Source organism: Pteropus alecto, unplaced genomic scaffold (genome assembly GCF_000325575.1).
Source record: "Pteropus alecto unplaced genomic scaffold, ASM32557v1 scaffold79, whole genome shotgun sequence".
Lineage (NCBI taxonomy): Eukaryota > Metazoa > Chordata > Mammalia > Chiroptera > Pteropodidae > Pteropus > Pteropus alecto.
In genome coordinates, this window is record NW_006494612.1 from 20,774,552 (window position 1) to 20,799,283 (window position 24,732).

Sequence of the window (24,732 nt, forward strand, 5' to 3'; positions counted from 1 at the left end):
GAGAGTTGATGCTGGCATTTGCCATGTAAATTACATCAAGTTTCAGTTTGATGTCTCACATCTGACTGTTAAAGCAAGAATAAAATTTATACTTTTTAAGCATTTAAAATATTTGGCTGAAGTTAGCTGCGAAGCTCAGCTATTTGAGTTTTGATTGATGTTTATGATAGCCAATAAAATGGCAAACAGATGATCTATTAATCTAAAACTTTCTATCTAGATCTATAGCAGAGAAGAAGGCTGAACGACTCTGCCTGCTTAGCTTACGAGAAGAGAGGGGAGATGAATTAGTTGTCTTAAAGTATTTGGAGGATTCTTTAATGTGGAAGGGAATCAAGGGTTATTCTGTATGGCTCCCAGGCAGGGGCTGGGTGGGCAGAATTAGAATAGTGGGTGTTTGGTTTAACAAATTTTGGCGATTTTAGAAGCCAAATGGTTACGTTAAACCCAGTAGTATTCTAATTATGATTGCAGTAAGTCTTGTTTTAAATAATGAAAATACTGAAATGGAGTTCTAAAACCAAAAAGTTATCATAGCCAAATTTCGCATTAACAATTCTCAATACATTGCCTAAAAGAGGATATTTTAAGGTAGCATTTTCAAGCTGTTTTAAGATACCAAACTCTTTAAATGGAAGACCAAAAATTTAATGAAAAAATACATACCTCTTTGTTATTTCTTATTTCATATTAACTGTTAAATGACTTTTAAATTAGTACCTTTAGAATCGACAAACTTGCTTTAAAATAGAAATGTAACATATAACTTTGGACTTTTATCTAAATACATTGTTGTATTACCTAGGCACCACATAAAACATTGATTATTGAACTCAATAGTAACAGCTGGCAGTTGATATCAATAAGTCCTAAAGATAACAAGCTATGATGTATTGCTTGTTGTGTGGTTATCTTTATAAATGAAACTTTTATGAAAATATTTTGTCCAAATTTAGATTTAAATTAATTTTTTCTAATATTGGTATAGTAAATTTAATATAAAAATTTATTGTGATGCTATTGTGTACCTACTTCTGTGTACTGTATACTATACTTAACCTTCAAAGTAAAATTAAATTTGTAGATTTTTAGGTTTTATAGAATCTAAAACTGTATATGTAAGACTGTATAAAATTTGTACATTAAATTAAAAGGGATAATAAACATTGTTTTATGGGCAGCAAGTTCATGAAATATACAGTTTTTCTAAGAAAAATCAGCCTCATAGTTGCTCCTAACTTGGTACCTTTTGCTCTTCTCATTCATGTCTTAGTCTAATGTAAAAGCAACATTGTAGGGAGAAAATACAGAAATAGTTTGTGTCCATTAGGATTTAGTCAAGAAAATAGGAATTACACCAGTTATTTTAACAGAGAGAATTTAACATAGGGAATTAAATAGTTTTGAAGGAATAAAAGGTGGAAAGGCAATAGTGAGGAAAAACAAAGGCAGTAACTTTCAGTCTGGGGTAGCCTGGGGGAAGAAGGGACCCATGGAGCTGAGACCCAGACCTTTGGATCTCCCAGGAGGTAGGTGCCCTACGACACACAGCAAGGGATTCTGCAAAGCTGGGGTTCTGGCCTCAAAGCAGGGGACACTGTCCAGCTTTGCTTTTACCTCCAAGGGAATGCAGTGAGGCCGATTCCAGGAGTGAGGGAAAATAATGAAAACTGGAACCAACTGCTACTGGAACCAGTGGCCACTGTCAGGGGGAACTAGGTATAGTTGGAGCAATACCAGTGAGAATTATGGGTAAATAACACAGGGTAAGTTCCTTTCCCTTTGTGCAGCTGCCCAGTTTTTCTCTGGAGCCCTTTCTTGGAAATACCTAACAGGGATCTCACTGGCAAAAGAGAAATATATTTGCTGAGTCCCAGCTACAGTATGGTAAGGCTAAATAAGGAAGGGCGGGTTCAGAGCTCAGAGACAATAGTTTAAAAACTGACACACAGGTACTGATCATGTTTTAACAATATCTTTTTTTTCATTGTTCCAAGGTAAGCATTTAGTTTATGTCAATTTGTGGTCCTTACTTATTTTGAGACAAAAATAATAACCATATTAAATAATGGTGTATAAAATTACACATTTTTTTATAAATTATGTAGAAATATAAATATTTCAAAAGAAATAGTTTTTTGTTTTTTGTTTTTTTGAAAAGGTAGGTTACAGTAATTCAAGCTAATTGTTGATAAGATGTTTCTAAGGAAAATCCTTTCCCCAATCAAATTAACGAACTTAAAACCATCAAATTATTTTTAAACTAATTCATAAACAGTTTAGGAAAATTCTTTAAAAATATATTTTTTTAAAGTTTAAGTATGTAATCTGCAATCTTATAGAATTTTTTCAGTGGATACTTCTCCCCCCCCTCCACCCCCAGTTTTACTGAGATATAATTGACATATAATTTTGGCGAATATGTCTTCAAACCAGTTCTCTCTTTCTGTATTAATGATGTTCATTGTCAATCTATGATATAAGGAAAGGTCAGTGAATTAGGTGAGGAGTTAAACCTGCAGCCAGGTGGAGATTTGTGTTTGGAAATGATAAACTGTGTTGTCATGGATTCAAGGGTTAAGGGAAATAAAAGCTTAGATGATAGGAGGCCAAGGCAGTCAGTAGAGTTTTCTGAAAAGTCTTAGGAATCTCAAAAGGATCTGGGAACTAGTCAGTCAGAAGAAATAGTAAAGGGCAGCAAGAAGAGTCAAGTGGGAAGATAGATGCCAGGATGTCATATACATCAATGCAAATTAATTTATTTTTTAATTAAAAGGAAGAACTTACTGACTCACATATGCAAACAAGACAAGGGTAAAGTTGACCTTGAGACGGACTGACAGCCATCATCAGCCCTCCATCTCTCCATGTCTTCTCTCAGCTACTGTGTTCTCACCCTCTCAGGCTTTACTCACTGATGGAGATATGACTTCCAGCAGCTCTGGAGAGCATTTTTACTGCTCAACATTCAAGTAGAATGAGTTTCTCTCTCTTAATTCCTATGTGTAAAACCTGAGGGAAGGTACAGATTGGTATACTACACAACTCAGGAGGGCACTATACATATCAAAGACATTGTAATTCATGTATTATGGCATACAGTACCTTTATATATTAGCAAAAGCAGTATATTATGAAAATTTACCAAGCGATAGAAATAAAGTGTCTTGAGGAAGGCACACTTTAAAAAAATTTACACGGTACCATATGGACCAATGGTAGCTTTGGTAGACCAGCAACCCCACTGGAGCTATATAGAATGTGAGATGAGCAGTTACCTGAGGGGAGAAGTGAAGTGGATACTCTACCAGAAAGAGTAAAGAGATTCGGGGCCAGCTATTACAAAGCAAATGTGGCCTGGAGCCCCGTGGGGGTGGTCAGCAATGGCAAATCACTGTTTTTGAAGGAATCGTGTGTGTCTTACTGATGATACCTGAAATTCCTTTGGAAGAAGTTCTGCCATCCTTATATTTACATACTTTATATTTACATACCATTAACATATTATTCAACAACTTTAAATGCTAGTTTAATTTCTATAGGAAGAATCTACATATTCAAAGAACTTTAATGAACAGTAGATATCATCAAAGAGAATTTTTAAATCATGTGATTTTTGTCTGAATGCTTTTTGGAAGCCTCTAGTAAATTGATAGTATTCAGTCATTGAGAAAAGAAAAGTATATATTAAATTACTTTCTTCAGCCCTTCACCCTGAAGCAATACATTTATGAGTTCACCAAGCTTCAGTTTTTTGAAAGTGTGCTCAGTTTCTTTATTCATTTTTATTATAAGCCCAAAAGAATGGCTTTGGGTAACTTCAAATTTTCAGTTTTCTCTTGATTTTATTTTAACGATTAACCATCTTCAAGTTTTCTTTAGCATCATACGTCCTTTATTTGACCCATTATTATTGCTTTTATAATACCCACTAGACTTGGTCCACAGATTGCTCAGTACTCACAAAGAAAATACACTGACAAAATAGTTCTGGCTACCTGGATTTTCATGGTCAGACTTTAAAAATTAGGTTTTGAAAGCCATCAAAGAAAATGAGCAGTGGCAGGTAAACCAATTTCATGTTGGCTAGTTGAAGAAATAGACTGAAATTTTTGTGGTATAAAATATTTCTACATGCTCATCAAAAAAGGATTTATTTGGTTTAGGATTAGGCTGCTGAGTTAAAAAGACCTATCTTTTGAATAACATTATGTTTCGATAATACAGTTTTTTCCATCCTGTGATATTTAAAGTATTTATGATGCTCTTGATTACATTGTAGTTATATTTAAATCTCTCCCACTAAACTTAATGACTGATTATTTGCATTGAGCCTAAAACAAAACGAAGCAAAATCACTGGTTGGTGGCATATCTGATATTTTCCTATAAAATAGTAGCAATGTTCTGATACCAAAGCTTACATTTTAAAATATTAGCAGTGTTCTAAAAATTTAACTTTTTTAAACATTATTCCTAGTGGGTTGAAATAAGTAGTTCCTTGAGGACAAGGCTTAATAATTTGTATATCTCAGAATCTAGAAGTGTAATTTGATCCTAGTAGGTGCTCTAGATAAATAAATGACATACACACCCCTCAGTATGCCCTGCTACCTTTATAGTCTCTCCCCTGTGTATGTTTCCAGCCTCACCCCCTCCCCTGCCCCCCGTCCTCATCATTCACTTTATATAGAGCAGGTTCTTCAGTTACCTAGACAAACCACAACTAAATTGCAGGGGTCGCAAAGGCTGGGCCCATGCGGGGTTCATTTCTGTTCATTGCAATAATGCTTATCACAAATAGAGGGTACTCAGTGAATGTGCATGGAAAGAAAAGATGGAAGAAGGAAGGAAGATAGAAGAACAGTATTGTACTGTATTAATCAGTATCCATTACTTAGTTTAAAAATTTCAATTCGAGAATGAAACCTGAAATTTACTGTTTTCCAATCAACGAGTCATTAAACTATGTGGTGTTTCTCGCAAGTATACCTTTATTTCCTCAGGATGAGGGTGTGCCAGATTACTGTGGAGTATCTGCCTGGGGCGGGGTGGTGAGGTGGTGGTGGTGGTGGTGGTCCTGAACGAACTAATCTTCCTGATTTTGAATGAGAGCTACTGATTCATATCACTTCTTTGCGATTTTAGACAATTTATGTAACCTCTTGTGTTTTATTGTTCTCACTTGTAATATGGGAAAAATAACACTTATTTTACCTCATAAGGTTTCTTTGAGAACAAAATGAGATAATGTTTCTGAAAGCACTTTGAAAAGTGTGAAGTGTTATCTAAGTGAAAGGAAGAAAGTGTTCCTGTTATTGCTATTAGTGACCTGGCACCACGGGGGATTTTCTGAGCCTGTTGAACCCTCTGATCTGTGTCCTTATTGCTTATAAAAAAAGGTAGAGTGTTATTTACAGTTATTTATTTAACCAGATTAGATATCTCCCTTGGTGAACATTGCCTTCAGAACAGGAAAGCGACCTTTATTTCTACTTCAGTCAACTCCTAGCCTAGAATATCAACCTAGAGAGAAAAATGTATATTATGATGAGTAGGAGTGTTAGCCAAACAAGTGAAAATGAATTCTAGCTAGGAATGCTTTTGTTTTATGTAACATTTTCTTAATAGATGATAATACATTACATGAACATAATAATTTTAAGATTTGAAGCAATGCTCATTTTCCAGCCTTGTTTTTCTGCCAAAGAGCATGATTACTCAAAAAATGTATGCTTCTGACATGTTTGAAACTATATTTCTTCTTTGTCATGAGACTAATTTTCCAATGATAGCTATACTTCAGTTGATATTCCTTTGCACCAGGACTTGTGTTTGGAATGTCTGCTATTTTTATCACTGTTCAAATTTCACCTTTCATCTAGTTTTCACAAAATGTCAGAGTAGTCTGTGCAAACAATCAGGGATATTGAGAACTTCTTACATTCCAACCTGAATAAATATAGGAATCAAAATTCAAGGAGGAAACAATTATGTTTATATAGATAGAGACCATGGTATATATGAATAGGGAACAATTTATGATGTTGAACAGTAGATAGGAGTCTATAAACAAAACAAGGCAAACTAAGTGAGCAAAACAAACCACAGTGAGCACAGTGCCCCTTGGAAATAGATTTCAACAACAGAGTGATGGCGATCACTTGTCAATCAAGTACAAAGTACCAATTTAGTTTGTTCTTTTTGAGCAGATTAGAGCAGACTTGAACAGGTTGGAGCAAATGATATATGTCTGATACACTGAAGAGGGAGAATTAAAATGATCTGGTTTTCATTCATGGTCAGAAACCATTCTAGTCTATTCCGCTGGAAATTAGTTTTCAAATTTTGATATTGAGCACAACAGAAAAAATATTCAGAAAGAAAGAGCTAAGAATCGGAGGCCTGTAGTATGAGAGACTGCAGATATTACAGTTGAGATGTGTATCTTAGAACAGAGAAGGAACTGAGAAAGTCCTCTTTATAGGCTACATGCTAATAGCAGAGTGGCAGGGCTCTAGTCTATTCAGCGAGTCCACTTGTTGATCCCAGTAGACCCCTATATGGTCCCTCATCATGGCGAAAAAATTCTCATTAGTATTTTTTTAAATTGAAGTACAAATTGCATACAGTAAAATTCACTCCTTTTTTTGTGTGTACAGTTCTGTGATTTTTAATTGATATAGAATCATGTAACCACCACCATAACTCAGACTGTGAACTGTTCTATTATCTCCCGAATTCTTTCATGCTCTTTTGTAGTCAACCTCTGCCCTCATCCCCAGTCCCTGGCAATCTATGGTCTGTTTCAGTACAGATAGTTTTGTCTTTTCCATAATGTCATAAAAATGAATCATACAATATGTGGCCTTTTGACTCTGGCTTTTTTCACTTAGCATAATGCACTTTAGATTTATCTGTTTGTTGCATGTTTCAGTATTCAGTCCTTTGTATTGCTGAGTACTATTCCATTATATGGATCTACCATAGCTTATTTATTAATTCTCCAGTTAAAGGGTATTTGCGTTGTTTCTAGTTTGGGCAATTATAAATAAAGCTACTGCAAACATTCATGTATAGGCTTTTGTGTGAGCATTTCTTTTTATTTCACTTGTTTCAATTCTAGGAAAAAATGAGATCGCTGGGTTGCATGGTACGAATATGGCCAACTTTCATAAGAAAAACTTTTATGAGAAATTTCTAAACTGTTTTTACAAACTGGCTATACCATTTTGCATTCCCACCAGCAACAGAAACTCTAGTTGCTTCACATCTTCACCAACACTTGATATTGTTATTCTTTCTAATTTTAATTTTAGTGGGTGAATAGTGGTATCTCATTGTGACCTTAATTTGCATTTCCCTGATGGCTAACAATGTTGAGTATCTTTTTACATGTCTATTGGCCATCTGTACATCTTTTGTGAAGTAACTCTTCAATTATTTTTGCCATTTTTTGTCTTATTAAGTTGTGAGAGTTCTTTTTATATTCTGGATACATTTTTTTTAACTGATATGTTTTATAAATATTTTTTCCCAGTGTCTTAAAGAAGAGCAAAAGTTTTACTTTCTTTTTTTTTTTTTAATGCCTACAGCACCTGGTCTTCCTAGGTGGTCTCCCATCCAAGTACTAAGCAGGCTCGACCCTGCTTAGCTTCTGAGATCAGATGGGGTTGGGCATGTTCAGGGTGGCATGGCCGTAGACAAGTTTTACATTTTGATTAAATTCAATTTATCCTTTTTTTTTTTCGTAGGCTGTTTTTGGTGTCCTGTTTAAGAATCTTTGCCTAATCCACCGTCACTAAGAAGTTCTATATTTTCTTTTAGACACTTTCTACTTTTAGTTCTTATATTAGATCTGTGACCCATTTTGAGTTCATTTTTGTATATGGTGTGAGATAAGGGTAGAGGTTCTTTTTTGCATATGGTTATACTATTGTGCTAGCACCATTTCTTAAAAGATTATTCTCTCTGTGTTGATTGTCCTGGCACCTTTGTTGAAAATCAGTGGGTTATAAGTTTGGGAGTCTATTTCTGGATTTTCTGTTTTGTTTCATTGATTTATATGTCTATACGCTAATACTGCACTGTCTCTGTTTCTATAGCTTCATCGCAAGTTTTAAAATCAGGTAGTATGTCTTCAAACTGTCCTTTTTTAAAAAAAATTGTTTTGCTCTTTTAGTTCCTTTACATTTTATATACATTTTAAATTAACTTGTTATTTCTGTGAAATAACCTGGTAGGATTTTGATTGATATAGTTTGCATCTGTAGAGTAATTGGGGGAGAATTGACATCCGAACAATATATTGTCTTCAATCAATGAGTATAGTTTATGTCTCTATTTATTTAGGTTTTATCTAATTTTTTTAAGGAAATTTTGTAGTTTTCAGTGTATAGGTGTTACGTGCATTTTGTTGACTTGTCCCTATTTCACATTTTATGCTATTAAAATGGTATTTTAATTTTTTCAATTTTCAGTTTATGGCTAATATGTAGAAATACATTTGACTTTTTAAAATATAGTCCTTGTATCCTGTGACCTTGCTAAACCCATTTTTGTAGACTCTTTAGGATTTCTAGGTAGACAATTATGTATTCTGTGAATGAAGACAATTTTCCTACTACTTCTTCAATCAAGAGGCTTTTCATTCTTTTTTTTTTTTCTTTGTCTCATCACATCGGCTAAGACTTAGAGTACAACGCTGAGTAGTAGTGCTGAGAGCAGGTATTTTTATCTTGTTTTCTGATTTTAGGGGAAATTCATTCAGTCTTTTACCAGTAAGTATGATGTTACTGTAGTTTTCATAGCTACTCTTTCAGCCTATAGGTGTTTCTTTCTATTTTTAGTTTGCTGAGAGTGGTTATCATGAATGGGTATTGGATTTTGTCAAATTCTTTTTCTTAATGTATTGAGATGACCATATTTGCTTATTCAGTCTGTTAGTATGGTGGATTATACTGACTGATTTTCAAGTGTTAACTCAAACTTGCATTTCTGGAATAAACTCCTCTTAGTTATGATTTATTATGTTTTTCCTATATTGCTATATTTGGTATGGTGATTTTTCTTAAGGATTTTTGTGTATTTGTGAGGGATGTTGGTCTGTAGTTTTCTTTTGTTTTTGTTTTTGTTTTTTTCCACAATGTCTATCTGGTTTAGGGATCACAGAATGAGTTGGGGAGTGTTTCTTCTTTCTTTGTTTTCCTAGAAGATTTTGTAAATTGGTAAAATTTCTTCCAAAAATAGTTGGTAGAATTAACCAACAGTGAAACCATCTGGGCTACTCTGTTGAAAGATTTTTAAACTACAATTTAAAATTCTTTAATAGGGCTATTTAACTTACCTTTTTCTTTTCAAATACAATTCATTCGTGTCTTTTAAAGAGTGTACTCATTTCATCTAGTTTGTTGCATCTCTTGGCATAAAATTTTTCACAACATTTCATTATTATCTTCTTAATGTCTGTACAAATAATACTTATGTTCTCTCTCCCATTCCTGATATTGGTAAGATATACACTTTTTGTTTCTGATCAGCCTGGATAGAGATTTATCAGTTTTATTGATTTGTTTTTTAAATAACCAGCCTTTGGTGTTATTGACTTTTCTTTGCTGTTTATCTGTTTTCTATTTCATTCTGCTATTATCTTTATTATTTCTTTTCTGTTTACTTGGAGTTAATCTGCTCCTCTTTTTCTGTTTTCTTAATGCGGTAGCTTTGATAACTGATTTGAGATCTTTCTTATTTTCTAATATAAGCATTTAATAGAATAAATTTCCCTCTAAGAACAGCTTTAGATATGTAGTAGGAAAGTAAGGGACATATTACAGAGAAAGACAAGAATTAATATTAATATATTAACTAATATTTTTTGAGCTTCTTGATTTTAGGATTACAGTTTTTATTGAATATTAAATTTGATATGTCATATTTCAATTTTCATTCAGTTCAAAATATTTTCTAATTTGCTTTTGATTTCTTCTTTAGTCCATGGATTATTTAGAATTATGTTGTTTAATTTCTAAATAATTGGGTGATTGTCAAGAAATCTTTATGTTGTTGATTTTTTGATTCCGTTGTGGTTTGTGAACATGATTTAGATGAGTTTAGTAATTCTAAATTTATTGAGACTTGTTTTATGCCTTAGCATATGATCTCCTCTTGTAGGGTTTCTGTACACTAAAAAGAATGTATTCTACTGTTTGATAGAGTGTTCTATAATTGTCAGTTAGGTGGATTTGGTTAATACTGTTCAATTCTTCTGTGTTCTTACTGAATTTTTCTCTTCTTGTTCTATCAGCTATAAGAATGGTTTTGAAATCCCAAACTACAGATTCTCTGTGATTTACAATGGTGTTACATCCTGATAAGTCCATTGTAAATTGAAAATATCATGTCGAAAATGCATTTGATACGCCTAACCTAAACATCATAGCTTAGCCTAGTCTACATTAAATGAGCTGAGAACTCATTTACATTAGCCTACAGTTGGGCAAAATCATCTCATTGCTGCTGCCAGCATCATAAGAGAGTATTATATCACATATTGCTAGTCTGGAAAAAGATCAGAATTCAGAATTTGAACTATAGTTTCTACTAAATGCATATCACTTTCATACCATTGTAAAATCAAAAAATCATAAGTTGAACCATCAAAAATCAGGGACCGTCTGTATAATTGTGGATTACCTACCATCCTTTCAGTTCTATCAGTTTTCACTTTAGATGCTTTGAAGCTTTTGTGATCAGGTGGATACACATTCAGGATTTTCAGATCCTCTTGATGAATTGACTCTATTATAATTATAAAATGCCGTTTTTTAAAATCTCAGAAAATATTCTTTTTTTCTGAAATCTGCTTTGTCTGATATTGATTCTCTAGCTTTCTTTTGATTAGCATTAACATGGTGTATAGTTTTCCATCCTTTTACCTTTAACTTGTCTGTGTCTTTACGTTTGAAGTCAATTTTTTGTAGACATCATAGTTGATTCTTATCTTTTATCCATATTAACAACCTTTGACTTTTATTGGAGTGTTCAAACCATTTTACGTTTTATGTGATTATCAATATGGGTGAGTTTAAATCTCCCACCTTGCTTGTTGTTTTCTACTTTCCCATCTGCTCTTCGTTCCTTTTTCTCCTCTTCTACTGCCTTATTTTGTATTAAGAAGCTTTAGGATTCCATCGATGTCCATTAGTGGTTTATTAGTTATGACTCTTTTTTATTTTTACTTTAGTGGTTGTTCTAGGGTTTTAAAGTATACATTCTTAACTTATGATGGTGTGCCTTCAAGTAATATACCACTTCACATTTAACATAACAGGCTTACAGTTATTTCCATTTTCTCTCTTGGTCTTTGTATTATTGTTGCCATACACTTTATTTCTACATATTTTATAAACTCCATGTAAAACAGATATTTGTCTTTGAAAGAGATTAAGAATAGAGAACGCTTTTTATTTTTACCTACACATGTACAGGTTTTAGTTCTCTTCTTGTCTTTAAGTAGATCCAAATCTCCATCTGCTATCATTTTCCTACTGCCTGAAGTTTTTCCTTTAACATTTTTTCTAAGTGCTGATTGGCTGATGATGAATTAACTTAGCATCCGTATGTCTGAAAAAAATCTTTCACCCTCATTTTTGAAAGATAATATGTCCAAATAAAGAATTTTTTGTTGCTTTCTCTTTCAGCACTTTAAAGATGTTGTACTGTTAATCTTTTACCTTGTATTGTTTCTTATAAGTAAGTCTGCTATAATTATTGTGTTTGTTCCTCCGGACATAATGCACCCTTTTTTCTTTAACTACTTTTATGATTTCCTCTTAATATTGGTTTTCAGTGATTTAATCATGGTGTTCCTTGGTGTGATTTTCTTCACATTCCTTATACTTAATATTTTTTGAGCTTCTTGATTTTAGGGTTACAGTTTTTATTGAATATTAAACATTTTTGGCCTTTATTTCTTTATATATACATATTTTTTTACTCCCCTTCCTCTTTCCTTAACATTCTCCCTAATTAAGTTGGGCCTATGGTTCTGCAATTCTCTTTCTTAACTTTCTCTGTAATATGTCCCTTACTTTCCTACTGCATCAACCACAGTTCAGGTATCCCACATGGCTATGTCAGTTAATTTTCTAAAATAGTCCATGCTGAAAATCCATCAATAGCTCCCTATTGCCTATAGAATGAACTTAGACTCCGTAGCATGGTACGTAGGGCCCTTCATTCCTACCTGCTCTCTAGCCTTCTTCCCTCCTACACCAGCCCAACCCCACCCACGAAACTCTGAACTCTTTATGCCAGTACCATGGAAGTACTTCCAGTTCCTCAAATGAGTCATGTGTTTTTATTCTTCTGCAGACACGCTATCCCTTTGTTATGTCTGGAAAACTTTCCCTCTTCCCCTTAACTTCATGCCCAGAAACTCTTATTTACTGAGGCGAAATATCTCCTCTGTGAAACTCAATTAACCTTGTTATCTCTTCCTAACTCCACTGACCTTGAACATTTTCTGTTACAGCATTTAACCTATTGTTTTGCAATCATTGTATACTGGTCATCTTCCTAGGCTGACTTCTATGTGCTCAGAGACAATATTTTGTTTATTTTTAAATAATTGTGGCACATAGTAAAGTGAATAAATTATTGATTGGTGTTTAGTAGGTATTGAACACATTCTTCTTAATCATAACACATGTGTAAAATGTACTAATAAAATGACTGCCATATTTTGAAAGTCTACTGTGTTCCAGGCACAATGGTAGGCACTTTCTACACTTTATTTCTAATGCTTACAATAACAAGGCAAGGTATATTATCCTCATGAGTGGCCTATTGAAGGGGAATTTAGGTTTGGAAAGATTGTGAACAAGGCTGTGCAGGTAGAAAATGGCAGAATTGGATTTCAGGCTCCTTGTTTATCATACTATTCCATCCTTACATACACGTTAGAAGTTCTATCATGTCACTAACAGTAGTTCCATCACATCACCAAGGTTTTCAGTAAGAAATGACAGCATTACTGTAGAAATTGGGGAACAATGTGTATCATAGTATGGACTCAGAGAACTGACATAACAGACTGAAAAAGAGAAGTCCTAAAGATAATTGATGAACCTACAGTGACACATTGTAATCACAAAGTCCACAGTTTTACATTATGGTTCACTCTTGGTGATGCACATTCTGTGGGTTTGGACAAATGTGTAATGCATGTATCCATCATTATGGCATCATGCAGAATATTTCCACTGCCCTAAAAATCTTTTGTGCTCTGCTTATTTATTCCATTCTCTCTTCCCCCTCATCTCCTGGCAACCACTGATCTTTTTATGGTCTCTGTAGTTTTGCCCTTTCCAAAACATCATATAGTTGGAATTGTCCAGTATGTAGCCTTTTCAGATTGGTTTCTTTCACTTAGTAATATGCATTTAAGGTTCTTTATTGTCTTTTCATGGCTTAATAACTCATTTGTTTTTGGTGCTGAATAATATTCCATTATCTGGATATACCAAAGTTTATCCATTCACCTACTGAAGGACATCTTGGTTGTTTTCAAGTTTTGGCAGTTATGAATAAAGATGCTATAAATATCCATGTGCAGGCTTTGTGTGGACATAAAATTTCAGCTCTTTGGGGTAAATACCAAGGAGTGTGATTGCTGGATTGTATGGTAGGAATATATTTAGTTTTGTAAGAAACTGTCAAACTGTTTTCTAAAGTGGCAAAAACATTGCATTCCCACCAGCAATGAATGAGAGTTCTTGTTGTTCCATATCATTGTCAGCATTTAATGTTATCCATGTTTTGGATTTTGGCCATTCTGATAGATGTGTAGTGATATCTCATTTTGATTTGCATTTCCCTGATGACATATGATGTGGAGCATCTTTTCATATGCTTCTCTGCCATCTGTATATATTCTTTGGTGAGGTATGTATTAAGATATTTGGTCTATTTTTCAATTGTGTTGTTTGTTTTCTCACTATTGAATTTGAAGGGTTCTCTGCATATTTTAGATAAATCCTTTATTAGATGTGTCTTTTGCAAATATTTTCTCCCAATCTTTGCCTTGTCTTCTCATTCTCCTGACATCGTCTTTTACAGAGCAGAAGTTTTTAAATTTAGTGAAGTACGGCTTATCACTTTTTTCTTTCATGTAATGTGTCTTTGATGTTGTATCTAAAAAGACATTGCCATATCCCAGGTCATCTAGGTTTCCTCCTGTTATCTTCTAGGAGTTTTATAGTTTTACATTTTATATTTATGTCTCTGATCCATTTGAATTAATTTTTGGGAAGTGTGCAAGGTCTATGTCTAGATTCATTTTTTTGTTGTTGTTGCATGAGGATGTTCAGTTGTTCCAGCATCATTTGTTGAAGAGATTAGCTTTGCTTCATTGTATTGGTTTTACTACTTTTTTAAGGATTGGTTGACTATATTTGTGTGGGTCTATTTCTGGGCTCTCTATTCTGTTCCAGTGAGATATGTGTCTATTCTTCGGCCAGCACCACTGTCTTGATTACTATAGCTTTATAGTTAGTCTTGAAGTAGGCTTATGTAAATCTTCCAGCTTTGTTCTTCTTCAGTGTTGTCTTGGCCATTATGATTTGGGGTTTTTTTGCCTCTCCATATAAACTTTAGAATCAGTTTATTGATATTCACAAACTAATTTGCTGGGATTTTGATTGGAACAAGTGAGAACTTTTAATGTGGTTACACTTTCTCCTTTTGTCTTACCTGGCATTGTAATGAAGATTGTTTTGGTTCTCTTTTAAAAAATATTAGCTCTGTGATTCTTTTGTAGTTTGTAAACTTGATGATTGGGTGGTCACACTTTTGTGTGAGATGTGCCTCCCTTAAACCTCATTATGACATTGGCACATTAGCCATCTGGCATAAAAATATATATATTAGTGTGATTTACTACTGTCAGGACATATAGGCACCTAGATAATGGTAGTGGGTTGGGGGTGGTGATGATTTCTAGAGCCCTTCATGTGACACCAATTTACTAATTTTTGGTTAGCTCACACATTAGTACAGTCGAACCACATTAATGTTGATCCTAAATTATCCTTGTAGGTAGAAAATATTCTTGCTACCACAAAAGAGTTCGCTTATTTTCTTTCTTTCTTTCTTTCTTTCTTTCTTTCTTTCTTTCTTTCTTTCTTTCTTTCTTTCTTTCTTTCTTTCTTTCTTTCTTTCTTTCTTTCTTTCTTTCTCTTTCTTTCTTTCTTTTCTTCCTTTTCTTTCTTTTCTTCCTTTTCTTTCTTTTCTTTCCTTTCTTTTTTCTACCACGAAAATAAATATTATCCCTATGCTGTGCTGATATCAGAGATCTCAGGTTAAATATAAACAAAAATAGAATCATTGATAATACCATAAATTAATGATATTTCAGCTCTTAAGAAAGTAGAATTGCTTAGTTGAAGTTTGTTGGAAAGTTTAAGTCTGTTCTTTTAGGGAAAGTACTGGGTTAGTGGGCATAACAGAATTTTTTGCTACTTTTCTTCTATATTTTTAGTATTCTCCTAAGAAATGGATCAGAGATATTCTGGAGAGAGTCTAAAATAACGGTGTTGAAGATAAAGGATAATCTGTCATTTTAAGTAGGCATGATATTAAGTAACCCAAGTAGACCAAGAAAGAATGTTTTTATCAAGAATTTATTGCATACATTGGGAATATTTCTATGTTTACTTTTGTTGGAATATCAAAAGATAGTCTATGTACCTTGCACTGGCATATTGAACTGCCATTGTTAACTAGGCTTCAAGTAAAATGAATATAGTCATGTATCTTAGAGGTCACTGTGGGAGACAGATACCTTTATTTAATTCGTAAGCAGGAGAAAAATACCATATAACTTAAGATGCTTCTTTTTAATTAAGCTGAATTAAATTTGCTAAAGGTGGGACACACTGGAATGAAGATATACATTTCTTGAATTGCTGCATTTTTGCTGGGCTCTGTGATGAGCCTTCTGATAGGCTCTTTCCTAGGCTAACCTTGATAGTCTGAGGATGCTTTATGTCAAATCATTAGGTTAAGCAGGGATCCAGGACAAATCTGGAATATTTTATTTGTAAATCTATTCTTTTGGTTGATTGGTTAGTTTGTTATTGTAGATATTTGTCTCATAGGCTGGATATTTTGGCATACTGACCAGGATTATCAGGCAAAGTGGATGGAGATTTTTTATGTGGATATTTGGATTATTCTGGAATCCTCTGCTCTTGAATTAAATTTAATATTAAATCTAAATTTTGGCCATTGTGTGCTATCCTTATAGGAAGATAAGAACTTTTTAAAAAGTTGTTACTACCTGCAAGGACTTTAAGATAACAGGGTTGTTTTTGAGTCTAATTCCAAAATGAATAATTCACTTGACTGACAAATATTTGTTGAGCCCTTATTAGGTTCAGTAAACTGTTCTGTACAATAGAAGAACAGGAAATAACTGAGAAGCCTAGGACATGGTTTCTGTGATTACGACTGTGTCTTATTAGAGCAGATAGTGAATTAGTAGTTGTCGAATAAGCATATTAATAAATAATGCTCACAATTTGTAAAGAAATTAAGAAAGGAAAACTAGTGGGACTTTTTTTTTCCTCTGCTGTATCCCCCGTAAGTTAGAATAGCCACGTATATAGTAGTTCCTCAGTACATACTTGAATGAATGACCAAATGACCATCTACTATACATGCAGTGAGACTTATTGGAATTGAGTGGAAGCTCATCACTTCTAGCTGGTTAGTCAGGGAAGGCTTCATGGAGTAGGTGGAATTTTAAATGGGGAGAAGAAGGAGGGCTGCCTAGAAATAGGAAATGATATGGAGGCTCCTGAGGTGATGTTGGAAGCTGAGTGGAAGTTCTGCAGTGGTGGGCAATCACCAAAAGTAAATTTTGGAAAGCCTTGGAAATTTAAATTTTCCTGTAGAGACAATGGAAAATAATAGGGACATTTTAGAAATACTAAAATAGAGGAGTTATACCAGATACATCGAAGAAGGGAGAAATTGGGAAGAGCAGATGATTAAGTGGGTTGGCAAGGGAAAGGAAGGAGTCAAAGATGGTGGCAGTCTTGTTTTGAGCTTGGTTGACTTGGATGATAGTAAAAAGTAAACACAAATAGAAGAGTCAGAAGGAAAAATTGATGTTTTATGAGATGATTCTTGTGTTTTAAATTTTTTAATGTTTGAAGTAACAGGGACACTTCATTATGGACCAAGAGAAAACACGTATCATTTGACCTGAGAGGCATCTTGGAAACTGAGTTGGAATTAGACTCAAAAACAACCCTGTTATCTTACTGGAGTTAATGTGGTGTATCACATTGATTGATTTGCATATGTTGAACCATCCTTGCATCCCGGGGATAATTTTTACATGATCATAGTGTACGAGCCTCTTAACGTGCTGTTGAATTTGGTTTGCTAGTATTTTGTTGAGAATTTTTGCATCTAAATTTGAGAGGGTATTGGCCTGGAGTTTCCTTTTTTGTAGTGTTCTTATATGGCTTTGGTATCCGGGTAATGATGACCTCATAACATGAGTTTGGGAGTGTTCTCTCCTCTTCACTTTTTGGATAGAATTTGAAAAGAATTGGCATTAATCCTTCTTTAAATGTTTGTAAAATTCACCCATGAAGCTATCTTGTCCTGGACTTTTCTTTGTTGGCATGTTTTTGATGATTGATTCAATCTTACTTGTTATTGGTCTGTTCAGATTTTCTATTTCTTCATTATTAAGACTTAAAAGGTTGTATATTTTTAGGAATTTATCCATTTCTTCTAGGTTGTCTAATTTATTGGCATTTAATTTTTCTTAGTAATCTCTTATGTTCCTTTGTATTTCTGTGGGTCAGTTGTAATATCTCCTCTTTCATTTGTAATTTTATTTTTTTGAGTCCTCTCTGTCTTTTTTCTTGGCAATTCTTGCTAAAGGTTTGTCAATTTTGCTTACCTTTCCCAAAAAAACTTAGTTTCATTGATCTTTTTTATTGTTTTTCTATTCTCTATCTCATTTATTTCTGCTCTGATATTTATCTTTGTTACCTTTTTCCTGTTAATTTTGAGCTTAGCTCTCATTTTCTAGTTCATGGAAATGTAAACTTAAGTTGTTAACTTGAGATCTTTTTCTTTCTCTTTTTTATTAAAGTATAGTTGACACACAATATATTAGTTTCATATGTACAACGTAGTGATTTGACATTTATGTACCTTATGATATGATCACCATGATGTCTAGTAACTGTAGTACAAAGTTATTACAATATTATGGACTATATTCCTCTTTTTTCTTAATGTAGGCACTATTGCTCTAAACTTTCCTCTTAGTACTGCTTTTGCTGTATCTCATAAGCTTTGTTATGTTGTGTTTCCATTTTTGTTGATTTCAAGATATTTCTGGATTTCCCTTTTGATTTCATCTTTAACTCATTAGTTGTTTAGGAGTGTGTTGTTTAATTTCCACATACTTGTGAATTTTCCAGTTTTCATTTCATTGATGTGTAGTTTCATACTGTTGAGGTCAGAAAAGATGGTATAATTTCAGTCTTTTAAAAAATTTGCTGAGACTTGTTTTGTGACCTAACATATGATCTGTCCTGTTCTATATGCATTTGAGAAGAATATGTACTCCGGTGCTGTTGGATAGAGTATTTTGATACATCTGTTAGGTTCATTTGGTCTCAAATATAGTTCAAGTCCAGTGTTTCCTTATTGATTTCCTATCTGGACAATCTATCCATTCTTGAAAGCGGAGTATTGAAGTCCCCTACTATTATTATATTGTTGTCTATCACTTCCTTGAGGTCTGTTAGTATAATATATTTAGGTGCTGAGATGTCTTTGCCTCCTGTCATCTGCCTTCCTGTGACTACAACTCAGTGGAAGGAGATGAGGGACTGAATGGACATGAGTGATGAGCTCCCTTGTGCTTTTACCCAGTTAACGGAGACAAGGAAGAGAGCAAGTGGGAAATGTGTAGCATGAGAATAGATGAGAACCAGCCCTTTTACAGTAAAATGAAAGGTAGAATAATCAAACCTTGATCATCACTAGCATGGAAGCAAAATATTAACATCTAATAATTTACTAACATAAGTCTAACTCTTTTCCTCCTTGAAGAGTTTCCTATTTTTTAAATTGCAGTGATAGCACTGCATATTATTAAATATTAACATCTAGTAATTTACTCACATAAGCCTAACTGTTTTTCTCCTTGAAGAGTTTCCTGTTTTTTAAATTGCAGTGATAGCACTGAGATTTAAAAGAATATTAGCATTATAAGCTTATATTAAACCAGTTCCCAGAAGTAGTAACTGCCTTTATCTTCAAGGGAGTGCTGAGAGTTTATTAACAACTAACCTATAGGCCAAACATTTTAAAATTAGTGATCCTAAGTAGTTAGCTGATAGGGAAATCTTGACTACCTGGTATTTGGTAGTGGAGAAGGAGAAGCAGACACCGATCTAGTTGGTGCATTTACATCTGAGGCTCCAGGTAATGGGCACATGGACTTTAATAGTAGCAATTGGCCTTAGATAAAAGAAAAACAAAAATTCTATGTAGAAATAGGAAACTTTCGGTGCTCTAGATAGGGTATTTCTAGATTGGGTCTTAAAAACTACTTTTCAATCTGAAGTCTTCAGGAATTGGCAGTCTCCTGCTTCTGCAAATACCAAATGAAAAGCCAAGCCAGTGTTCTTGAATTTACAGATTCGGTGTACCAGATAGACACTTACTCTTGTAACTAACTGGCCCCTGCATGCTGAGTTTCTATGGTAATATGATCTCAGTGACCTCTCTTCTCTATTGTGGAATGTAGGTGATAAGAATGGAGGTGAGCCTGATGATGCTGAACTGGTAAGGCTCAGTAAGAGGCTGGTGGAGAACGCAGTGCTCAAGGCTGTCCAGCAGTATCTGGAAGAAACACAGAACAAAAACAAGCCAGGGGATGGGAACTCTGTGAAAACTGAAGAGGCTGATAGGAATGGCACTGACAGTGACAACAACAGGAAATGAGACCCAAATACAGGCAGGCCCCACTGCTCCGTGAGAAGCATCTCTTCTCCCCTCTGCTGAGTCAGTGGACTAATTTGCAGTGTGCTGTTTAAGTGTCTCTTGTCCAATCTATGGAGATTACCTAATACTTTCATGATTGATGTGTTTACATTTCTGAAACACAACAGAAGAGAAATGGAGTGCCGGGACTCACAGAAATTAATTTATGAATGAAGAATGGCCCAGGTTTCACTTGCCCTCAGCCACGACCAAGGGAGAGGGAACTTTGGGTTATGGCTCATGGATTCAAATTAAAGGCTATGGAAGGGGCCTTGCCATAATTGGAATACTGCCATTTATATTGCTTAGCAGGGCATCTGACTACTTTATCTGAGGCCAAAACACAAACACAGCTAACAAGTGCTAAGTTTAAAATAATCACTGTTGAAATTATTATTCATGTAGTTAGCACATAATATTTCATGTCTGTCCCATGTATGCTGTGGCTATGCAGTGATCTTTATTTACAGTTAATTTGTTTCAGGTAAATTATATATTTTTGGTGAAATGCAATCTTTTCTATAATATGTGGGCAACATTTTAAAGGTTTTTTTAAGCCCTCTTTTGATAGACAGTGTGCCATATTTAATGTTTTTCATTGGCATTTGTACGTAAACTGGATTATAAATTTTTTTTCTGTAGGCAAGAGACCTATTGGAATCCAGGACTTAATTAATGAAGCTTTGCATCGAGAAAGGATGGGTCTGAAGTCCAAAGTGAAACAGATAAAAGAACTTTTATTAAAACCTGAAACTCAGGCCAAAATTAGGAGGGAGCTATTTGAAGGACGATCCATTAACAGCAGTAATCAAGGAAACGATGTTGATTTCAGTGCAACTTTGACGTAAACTCTGTGTTGCTGTCATGGTACCCTAGTTTATGAACTCTTTTCAGCTTATTAAGTAGCTCTTTGGTAAATACCAAAAAGTCTTCTGATAGTGTCTCACAACAGCAAACCAACATTTGGTAAGGAATTAACAACTTCTTGCCAAAGAAAACTGATTTCTGCCCTGTTATTTTTTAACCTAAATTGTGTTTTGGAATGTTTGTTTATATTATCGAGTTATTTTATATAAAGGACTTATCGATTAGCTGTTGTAAAATGTTTATGGAGTTCTCGCAGATAAAATATACAGACTGTGAAAAATCATTTACAGACAAAAAATATAGTATTTTAAGAGTCACTTGCTTCCTGTTGACATGATTTTCGTTGTTATATTAATTAAAAGAATTATCGTCTACATGTGTCTTTATCTAGTGTTACTTTTAATGGGAATTTGAATGTTAATTGAACACTAGTACTTGAATCAACATTTATAAATGTAATTATTGCAATCAGTAGTTAAGAATGTTTTATAATATCCATACATATTATTTTTCAGTGATCAAACTGTTTGCTTTTTAATTTCTTAATGAATAAATGTTTGGGGTTTTTATTTTCTACTTTTCTGAAGATAAGCCCAGGTCTTAACTGTATCCCTTATAATCTGAATTTGTTTGCACTGGTTCATTTTTAAAGAAAATTCTCAAAAAATTTCCTCTTATGTGATAATCATTGGTAACAGCTTTTTCTATGACCATTGTGAAATTGCTGGTACTAAGAGATCATAATGGAGGAGGAAGTTATTGGAGATTAAATATGTAATCATTTCAAAAATAAAATCCATTTTATTCATGGATTTTAGCTATTTTTTCACTGGGTAGATTATAGTACATTTATTTATAAATGAGTTTTTGCATTTTCATGCTTCTTAATAAATGTATTGTTTTCCCTTGTTGCATCGTCTTCTTTTTTCTCACTCTTGGAAGTTGTTGGATCCGTGTTGGTATAATGAAGTCATAAACAGTAGCAGTGATGTTTCTCTCTTTCCTCACCTTGCTGTTTTTATCTTTCATGCTAAAATAGCACAATCATCAGAGCATCTTCAACTTTAGACTTTTAAATCGCTTCAAATTAGTCAGCTTCACAGAGAGTTAACAACAGAACATTAAATGTAAAGAAAATCTAAACGGCTTCTCATAAACTTCTAATAATGTGCCACTGAAGTAACAGTAGCAAAGATGAAAGGAGCGGATCCACCTAGGTACAAAGAACTGGGAGCTGCTTACCATGAAATGCCTTTCAGTGGAAGAGAGCTTTACTGTTTGTAAGGTAGGAAGCAGAGATATTTGGGGGCTTGCCTTGTTTTTCAAATGAAAAAACAAACTCAAGAAGGTTGAGAGCTTTATCCAAGCCACATTGCTATTAGGGAACTGGACCTGAACTATAACCCAGGTCTCCATCTCAAAGTTCCAGTTATTTTCTCTGTCCCATAATCTAAGTTAACGATATTTCAGGAGAGAGAGCACATCTCAGCATATATTTACAAATATCTTTGTCCTCAAGGAGCTCTTCCAATCTTTCCAATATGAAAGGCTAAAATAGTTTTGTTTTGTTTTTTTGTTTTTTTGTTGTTGTTTTTTTTTTTGCAATCTAGCATTATGTGTCTTCCTGTTACTTTAGCTAAGAATCATAGCTTCCATTTGTTAAATAGTTGGCTGTGTGCCAGGTAATTTAGGCATGTTATTACATTTCTTCCCATTAACGATCCTGTTAGAAAGTTGCTAGTACCATTTTACAGAAAAGAAACTAAAAAACTGGTGTTCTAAATGGTTAAATGGCTATTTATAAAGTTAATAAAAGGTAAGTCTAAATTTAAACCTGGATCTGATCTACTTCAAAGCTATATCTTTTCCACAATGCATTTCTTTTCTCCACCAAGGATAATACATTTCAGAAGTTAAGGATGTATAACAAGGGAAAGTCACTCTCTTTGAGCCAGCTCCCTTGCAGCCCTGAAGTTCTATGAACATATATATCAGCTAATGTGATGGAACTGAGGAAAAAAAACCCAGATATCTAATTTAGGGGTTAAACATTCTAACACTTACCAATGAAATCTTCATTTATGATGGCTTGTTGCTAAGATAATGAAAAGTATACAATAAAACAGTTTCTTCATGGTTTCATTAAAAAAAAAAAACCTAATACATTAATTTCTAAAAATCTAAGTTTGGGATCTGAAATATTAAAATGACCTTTTCCCCATTAATCAGAGTCATAGAATAATTGCTCATTGGGTCACATAGCCAGAATATGTTGTCCTGAATTGGTACTGTATGCTATGTAGCCTTGTCCTCTGATAGGAGGCTGCATGGTTGGGGACAGACTGTTGGTTTGGTCAAGAAGGTGGACTGTGGCTTCTAGACCTGGGTCCACCACTGATAAGTGATTTTAAGCAAACTAATTCACTTTTTTAAGCCTCAGTTCTCAATCTATTATTTGAAACATTTTGGCCAGGAAATTTCCAAGGATCTTAGACTCTTTGTGACTATGCCAAGGTGGCTACTTGTGCTGATGCCACTGTCTCAACTGGCTACCCATGTATAAAGCTTTCTTGATTGGGTCACTCTAAGTGCATCTGTTGTCAATAAGAGGCTTGGAATTCTAGGAGACTTTACATTCTGTTTCACTTATGTTGGTTGTCACTTTCACATAGGGAAACTCCCACAGCACATACTCATAACCAGATTCCAACATTTCAGTCATTGGAAAAATAGTAGATCCTATATGAATATTTTAAGGGATGTTAAAAAGCAGTATTTTTGACAGGAGAACAAGATTCAGCTTTGAACTTGGTCACATTTTATAGAATCTTAGATTATTATTGAATGAATCTTCTCAGTCTAGACTAACTATATGCCTTTGAGATAAACTAGATTTATATTTAGAGCATACTTAAGATTCATACTATTCTATCCAGAACCGCAAATGTGCCAGTCATTCCAGCAACCAAATGTTCCCATAGGAGGTAATTGAAGCAGTTTTAACTTCATATTCCAGACGTAATTTCGGACATATGGCCAATAAGATATGCCTGCACCTCTATAGTCGATCGCAGATACATAAACCAACTACCACATTATGTAACAAATTAAGAATTTATTTTAATTATCAATAATCATGCCTTGGATAAACCTCATTGGCTATGATACTGCCACTATGCAAAGCTAAGGGTACAAGGGGTCAAATATTTGGTGACAGAAGGAAATCTAACTGGATAGTGAACACACAATGCAGTATTTATACGACCGACTGTTGAATTGTACACTTTAAACCTTGGATTTTGTTGATCAATGTCACCCCCCAATAATTTTTAATAAAATTTTATTTCATTATATAATTAAAGACAACAAACTTATAGTATCTCCAAACATAAATTAATGAATGGATAATCTATCATCATGCATTTTGTTTTTATATCTTTCAAATGTCATCTCCTATAATATTATCTTGAACAAATTGTAGATGCACTCCTGAGTTCTAATTTTTCCAGGCAGAGAGAATTCATATAGAAAAGAAATAAACCCAGTGTACTTAAAAAAATTGTTTCCAAGTCCACATGTGAATTCGATAGCACTCATGCTAACAAGACAAACACCTGGATTATTTCATTCATAGTAAAAATATTAGAGCAATTAGAGCACTCTGAGTCAGTGAATTTAAAATTCTGACACTATCTACAGCACTTCTTTCCTGGATCACTGTTTTGGGGATAATACAGTATGTTTATAAGGTAATTTGAGAGCTAAAGGAAGGTGTTATCATCTC

General features: G+C 34.0%; 1 protein-coding gene, 2 non-coding genes and 1 pseudogene across 4 annotated transcripts in view; 2 read left to right on the plus strand and 2 right to left on the minus strand.

The window, feature by feature from the left end:
* The window catches only part of AKAP7 (A-kinase anchoring protein 7), a 134,815-nt gene extending 112,959 nt beyond the window's left edge, over positions 1–21,856 (plus strand). The window contains exon 8 of one of the 2 annotated variants that reach the window (XM_025042455.1): positions 19,846–20,861. In XM_025042455.1, coding sequence (XP_024898223.1) covers positions 19,846–20,042 — 197 coding nt within the window. In that variant the 3' untranslated portion in view covers positions 20,043–20,861. Of the gene's footprint in view, positions 1–19,845 lie in introns of both variants that reach the window. The other variant, XM_025042454.1, reaches the window with a different exon arrangement.
* On the minus strand, positions 7,586–7,704 carry LOC112474453 (annotated as a pseudogene).
* LOC112474422 lies at positions 14,806–14,909 on the plus strand. The gene has a single exon (XR_003044362.1). It is a non-coding gene; the product is annotated as a small nucleolar RNA U13 (small nucleolar RNA).
* Positions 21,857–23,999: 2,143 nt separating the features above from the next.
* LOC112474410 lies at positions 24,000–24,133 on the minus strand. The gene has a single exon (XR_003044353.1). It is a non-coding gene; the product is annotated as a U4 spliceosomal RNA (small nuclear RNA).
* Positions 24,134–24,732: the final 599 nt, after the last annotated feature.